The 6,545-nt window shown below is 53.0% G+C and overlaps 4 protein-coding genes across 4 annotated transcripts in view; 2 read left to right on the top strand and 2 right to left on the bottom strand.

Annotated features, from left to right (window-relative positions):
- Positions 1-129, top strand: part of GUITHDRAFT_104521 (hypothetical protein) — a gene marked incomplete at both ends in the record, with an annotated part of 3,663 nt that extends 3,534 nt beyond the window's left edge. Inside the window, one exon of the mRNA XM_005836482.1 lies at positions 111-129. Within this exon, the coding sequence (XP_005836539.1) occupies positions 111-129 (19 nt within the window). The remainder of the gene's footprint in view (positions 1-110) is intronic.
- Positions 130-355: 226 nt separating this feature from the next.
- GUITHDRAFT_104520 (hypothetical protein) lies at positions 356-862 on the bottom strand (the record flags this gene model as incomplete). Its single annotated transcript, XM_005836481.1, has 1 exon — positions 356-862. One exon carries the CDS (start codon positions 860-862, stop codon positions 356-358), a length of 507 nt encoding a protein of 168 aa, XP_005836538.1.
- A 2,065-nt stretch (positions 863-2,927) lies between these two features.
- Positions 2,928-4,271, top strand: GUITHDRAFT_104519 (hypothetical protein; the record flags this gene model as incomplete). The annotated part of the gene is made up of 5 exons (XM_005836480.1): positions 2,928-3,813; positions 3,863-3,893; positions 3,951-4,009; positions 4,065-4,195; positions 4,248-4,271. The coding sequence occupies 5 exons, from the start codon at positions 2,928-2,930 to the stop codon at positions 4,269-4,271; spliced, it is 1,131 nt and encodes a 376-aa protein (XP_005836537.1).
- A 92-nt stretch (positions 4,272-4,363) lies between these two features.
- GUITHDRAFT_159419 (hypothetical protein) lies at positions 4,364-6,427 on the bottom strand (the record flags this gene model as incomplete). Its single annotated transcript, XM_005836479.1, has 4 exons — positions 4,364-4,444; positions 4,493-4,575; positions 4,632-6,191; positions 6,325-6,427. 4 exons carry the CDS (start codon positions 6,425-6,427, stop codon positions 4,379-4,381), a joined length of 1,812 nt encoding a protein of 603 aa, XP_005836536.1. The 3' UTR covers positions 4,364-4,378.
- Positions 6,428-6,545: the final 118 nt, after the last annotated feature.

Raw genomic sequence — 6,545 nt, 5'->3', positions numbered from 1 at the left:
AGTGCAAGGTCAGCTCGAGGGGAAGGAAAGCAGACAGTGGCCACTCACTGTGCAGCTGGAATTCTCCTTGCCCCCGGTCATCTCTGCATGAGTTCCGTAGTTGTGTTCAGAGCTTGTATCTCGATCTGACGAGTCTCCCGATGCTGCAGCCCACGTCATCCCCTCCCTCTAGCCACGTCATCCCAACTCACTCCTCGCTTCCGAGTTCTTCTGCTCCCTGCCCCCTTCGCTTCCCTGACTTGATTCCCTTCCTCCCTCCCTCTGACCATCTGATACCATCATCCCTCGCGTGCCCTCTCCTTGCCCGGGTGAAGGCGCAGAGCTGGACCGCAGCCCGTTCTCGTCCTTCGACCCCTCACCTTCCTCCGCGTCCCTCGTTGCTGGCCTCTGGACTGAGGGCAGCCAAGTCACCCTCCACGTCCAGGGAGCAAGCAGCGGACTCACCGTCACGGAAGTCAGAGCTGCCATCGAGAAGGGACGCGATGCCGGCGATCTTGGGGCACTTGTTGCTCTGAACCTCAGGGTTGTTGTTCTTGTTCTTCGAAGGCTCAATCATCTGCAAGCCGTGGTTCAAGGTGGACTGTAGCTGGATGATCCACTGCAGCAGCTGCTTATTCTTCTCTGCCTCTCGCAGGTACAGCGCCTTCCAGTCCATCTCCTCCCCATCATCGAACTCTCTGCTCATGGCGTACGGAGGCGTCACAGGACGCATTCTCTCCTGACCATGGCTGCTCCTTGTCGCAGAGGTGACATCTTCCAGCTTTACAGGGATCTTTGCATTCAGCGTATTCCACGCTGTCACACTCGCGCTGGAATCGCTGGTGAGCATCTCGACGCTGATGCCGCTCGTCTTCTCACACATCCTTGCCTCTCGCCTGCCTGTTCAGATACACAGCGTTGTGCCATTTGCTGCCCCTACGCCAGGCACTCTCGTTGCTGATCTCATACCAACGCTTTCGTCTTCTGCAAGACACAATTCACGTCATAATCATTTCGCACTTGAAGCTTTCTATTCATGCTGCTCTTCTGCTCTTTCTTCGTGGATTCGTTGCTACAAACAACCCAATGGCACATGCATCTGACTCTGTCTGACTTGATGAGACCGAAGTGGTATTCAAGTCAGCCCATCGAAATTCCCTAAGATGTCGCTAACTTCGTATCTCTATGGTCAGCTCGCCTGATAATCCTCCATTTCTCCTCTCCTCTTCTACGTACTCGTATTAGTCTCGCCCTCAGTCTCTTTCCTCACGAACAACTTGCAGTCCAGTCTTGTTCCTTGCACTGCGGCCGTCCACTGCTCATTCTGCTCCTCCCATTCGCACCACTCCCCACTTCCTCCTCTCCCCCTCCCCGTCTGCATCTTCCACCCTCTCCCTGCCATTCCCTTTCCACGGCTTCGCCATCTCTCCGATCTTTCCCCCCTCATCCCCTCCTCACATCCTCCGACCACCCCTCCTTTGTGCATCAGTACCCTACCTTAGGACACCAAAAAGTTCTCTATAGCCGGTACTGTCACGATGGTAGGGTACCTTTGAATGGTACCCCTACTGTTGCTTATTAATTTCCACAATGTCATATGGATCTTTGGTACTAGGGGTATATACGATAACCCTACTCAAATATCTACCCCACCCTGTTTCCCGAAACCACGTGGTACCCTACCCCATTGGTGCACCACCCCCCATTCGTAAGCAGCCTACACTATTTCCGAGATTTTTTCTATTTTCGTCTGATGGGGGTCGGGGTGATTCCAGGTGATAGTTGCCGTGGGTGGTTAAATAGGGGGGTAGGGGTAACTATGTACGGGTTATTTGGAGGGGGAAAGCATTTGATAAATAGGGGTGATATATTTGATAAATGTGATGAGAGGGTTGTATGGACAATTGATGATGGGGTAGGTGGGGACAAGAAAGTTTCCCCTCATCCAGCACTCAGGACTTTGAATAAAAAAGTCACTCAAACTGCCGGGGCCGCGCGGACCTGCCGGGCCCGACCCGGGCCGGCGTACGGATTCTTAGCAATCATAAATTTGAGTTCAAACAATAGAAAAGTTTTATCAAAACTTGAAAACAAATCTGTCGATTTCTTGAAGAGGCGTTGAAATTTCAGATACAATATGCCATCGTACAAACTTGCCACATTTTTAAAATTGTGCTTCCTACATATAAAGTACAAATTTTCCAGCATTTTGTACGACATGGTAATAATCAATAGCCTCAATTTACCAGGATATGTAACTATTATAACTCTAAAATACTGGGTATTTGTAACATTTTCTTGGAATTGGTACCACGTGATTAAAATAAATTTATTGCGAACATTTCAGATCTGTTCTGGACAGTTTGTTGGCCTCTTCTTTTCCCTTCCCCGTACGCGATGGAAGAGAAAGAAACACAGGTAAAACACATGAGAGAAAGAAGAGATAGGAGATAGTGGATAGAAGAAGATGTAGAATGAGAAGAGAACAAGGTATCAACATGACAGTAGAAGAATACATGAAGTTTTGTGCATCATCAATTGTTCTGGAGGATGTAAGAATGAAGCAGACAAGAAGGCGAAGGCACAGATAGATAGACGGACGAGGGATGGAGCAAATGAGATTTTGAGTCAAGTTGACAAGAGATGGATAACTCCTGATTCAGGAGCAGGAGAAGAGGGCAGATGTTTGATTTCTTATGGGAAGAGTACGCCTTCTTTCTTTTACCACCTTTGTTCTCTGGATTGGGCGAAAGCAATACGAAGAGGAAACATTGATCACGAAGTTATGGGACGATTTTACAACCTTAATATCTCCTCTGATAGTTGACGCCCTTGTAATCCTGCCAGCTTTGTACTCACTTGATTTCTCTTTGTAGCATCGACAGGAAGTTTGAATCCAGGAATGATCGCGTAGCCTTACAAGGAAAGCTCCTTGAAAGTCGGCAGTCATGGGGGACTCTTGGCGTGAGGCCAGGAAGAAAGAATTAGAAGAGCTGCCGGTGAAGGCTCTGAGGGGGATGGTCAGGGAACAGCTCTCGAAGACTTGTATCGAACGGTCTGACTTCATCAACTGCATCATCGAAGAAGAACTGAAGAGCGGGTGTGGAACTCGGAAACAATCTGTGGACGACCCGTGCAAGCGATCGAGGGAGTATGATCACACCGATCATGCAGCCTGCTCGAAGGACTTGAAAAGGCCCAAGGAAGAAGACAGCGTGGAAAGCATGTCATTGCAGTTGGTTTCGGGATTTGTGAGAGCCGCGGACCTCAAGACTTTTATCCACAAACATGGCGGGATCATCAAAGGAATCAATGAGATGGATGACCTAAGGAAGCTGGCACAGGCAATTGTTGCAGAGAAGTATGAGATGAGGTTGAGGAGGAAGGATGAGTTCGAACGGGCCCACGGGGTTCACATCTCCGCACAAGGGAGCTGTCCGATCTGCCTTGACGACATGAGCAGTCTGCTGAAGTATCGGCCGCTGATCGAGTCGTTCAACGACCCCCTTCCTGTGGTCCACTTGAGCTGCTGCTCCACCTTCTATCACAGCGAGTGTCTTGCCCAGCACATCCTCACCTCAGCAGGCGATGGACGGCTCCCTGTGGTCTGTCCGACCACAACCTGTGGACAGAGAATCCGGTCGAAGATCATTGGAGCAAGTCTTGGAGAGCAAGACTTGCTGCGCTACAACCAGCTCGTCATCAAGTACAAGGAGGCGCATCGGGGAGGAGCCAAGTGGACGGGGACGCAGGAGGAATACGACGCCATGTACAATTCCGGGATGAGGCAGTGCCCCCAGTGTGGGTCATGGATAGAGAAAGCAGCGTCAACAGGTATTGCGAAGTGAGTGACATTCGTCGTGTGACCCTTTGACGTTGACAGGGTTTGATGGCTGCGACAAGATGACCTGCCGGTGACTCTTCTCACCTGCTCCTACGTTGCTTCCCCTGTACTCATGGCTCTTTCGCAGCTGTGGTTGTCAGTTTTGCTTTCGCTGTGGAACGATTCGAGCCTCCTGCAACTGTACCGGTACGATGACGATGCCCTAGTCAGCGACGATGGCACGTGACTGATGGTTGGACAGAGAAGCACCATGGTTTCTTCTCGCACCAAGACGTCCTGAACAACTACGATCAACTCCCCCCGCTTTTCTCCGGCGGAGTCTCTCCCCCTTTCTTCAACCTCGATAGTCCCCAATCGATCTTCCGCACTTTTGTAATTTTCATACCCTTCCATCGGCTCTCGTTCTTGACACTTCTCCCCGCAGATGGAATGGAGGAGCCATCGCTGATCAGCCCTGACGACATCCTACCGACTTGAGAAGGGGCGGCACAGAGGGAATCTTGTTACAAGTAGTGTGAGTTATTTCATGAACGCTGAGAACACGCGATCCCATTCTCATGCTTCGTCGACTACTTTCTTTTCCGAGTCCGCAACGATACTGCGGGTCTCATGTTTCACCACCTTGACATGAACTCGGTCAGCTCAGCAGCGCGTCAAACTCCCTCTCACCTTGTAACCCCTCATGGCTTGCGTGACGGTTGCGGAAGGATCGTCCTGCTTCACTTCCACGATCTCCCAGCCCGAGTTGGTGACTGAAAAGTTTGAAGTCAGTTTGCGGCCACGGGCATTTCGACAGCTGGGCACTCACCCTCGAGGTTCTTGACGATGATGGATGACCCGGGCTGGGCGCGGAGCTCGAGGGCCCCGTCGAGCTTGAGCTTCCCTTCGAAGAAGACCTCTCCTTCGACCACAAGAGCGCTGCGGCTAGTAATCTCAATGCTCGCGCCCGGGCTGATCCTGTCCTTGATGTCGGACAAGGAGGTGCCGAAGGAAGGCAGGAGGACCACCATCGGACTGAAGTCGAGTTTGATTCCTGCATATGTTCCGGCCTGTCCAACCTCAGGGATCTTGGCTCCCGCCATCTGCAGCATCCTGGTGTTGAGCGCCATGGCATCGCGCTCGGCCGTGCCGGCACTCTCTGGAGGGAGGCCCTTCTCTGACTTGGCCGCGGCATCCTGGATGTTGTTCTTGACCGGAGAGAAGCAGATCCATCGGTCTAGGGTGGTGAAGCCAACCTTGGATTCAGTGCTGAGCAGGAGGGGGAAGTCTTGCATCATGCACTCCAGCCTCGTGGGGCTCTTGAAGGCTTGCTTCGACGCGTCTGCGTACTTGGGGTTCACAAACTCGTTCACCCGCCCCCCCGAGGAGGATAGGGTGGAGTGATAGCTGTCCATGTCGATGACGAGGACGTTGATGTTGCCGGGGAAGGGTGAGAACCCTGTCTTGGCATCCGCGACATCCCCGTTGGAAAACTGCTCGGTGGATCGGAGCAGGGGGTCGAGCTGGTTATACTCCACATTGACAGTGAAGGCCCTGCCGTCCTTATGCTCCAGGCGGCAGATCCCGCCGACAGCTTCTCCAGGCGTACGAGGGACACAGACAGAGTTGACGGCAAACTTGTTCGACACAGAAACTCCGAGAACAGCAGGGAGAGAGCGGAAGATGATGCCATTGGTGTCCTGGAAGAACACAACGTACTTGACTCCGCTGTCCTTCCACGACTTGGCGACTCCAGTCTGATGCATCAGCGTGTGGACATCCCCGTGTCCGTGCGGCTTTGTCTCGATCTTTCCATCCTTGATGGCGAAATGGCCGTCGCTGTCCTTGATCGCAGGCACCTTGTTCTGCTTCATGATGGTCAGCTGAGAGCTGTCCATGCCGAAGTAGTTGTTGTCCTGGAGGAGCTTCTCGGTCATGGCATGAGTGTCATCACTTGTCATGATGGCGAGGGGGATCTTCTTCCCCTTCCCGAACTTCTCCTGGATGTAGAGGATGTGGGAGATGTACAACTTCAAGAAGCACTCCGACTCCAGCGCATCGTACAGGGGGAGCGAAACCTTGATGCCCTTGTATCCCAGCCTCTCCCCAAGGCCTCCAGCAACGAGCACGAAGCCTGTCTGAGACAGAGCCTCCCTGCCCAACTTCTCCATCCTCTCGAAGTCTTCCGAGCCCACCTTCAAGTGCTCTCCCTGCGGCACCGAGGGGGCAAACCCCTCGTAGGGGTTCACTCCCTCCTTCGAGTCCTTGAGGAGCTTGCGGGCGTTGGTGACGTATCCCTCCAGCCCTCCAGGCAGCTGACCATCCAGCTCTGCTGCTTGCTCCAACAACTTCGCCTTCTGCTCCTCCCCAAGGCCCTCAAACAGATGCCCTTGTCCCAGTTCTGCCAACCTCTTCTCAAGGTCCTCGCTCCCTCCGCCTCTCAGCGGATCCAACCTCTCTGAAGCGCATGACTCCTGGTGGGTTGCCACTGCGCCGGCGGTTGACAACCCTGCCATCATCACGTAGGAGGAGGGGGGGAAAGACGACGGGGCTCGAAGGATCCGTCGCAAGGACAAACTCCTGAGCGCAGCGAGCATGCTGGTGCCAACTCCTGATGACTGCCATCCCAAGGCAGGAGAGCAAGATATGATGAAGACCAAGAGAGCTATGTGCCTGGGAGAGAATGAGGAGGAGGAGGAGGAGGAGGAGGAGGAGGAAAATAAGTGTAGACGGACTACCATTT

Source organism: Guillardia theta, assembly GCF_000315625.1.
Source record: "Guillardia theta CCMP2712 unplaced genomic scaffold GUITHscaffold_17, whole genome shotgun sequence".
NCBI lineage: Eukaryota > Cryptophyceae > Pyrenomonadales > Geminigeraceae > Guillardia > Guillardia theta.
Note: the sequence above shows the minus strand (reverse complement) of the source record. Positions and strands in the feature narration are given on the sequence as shown.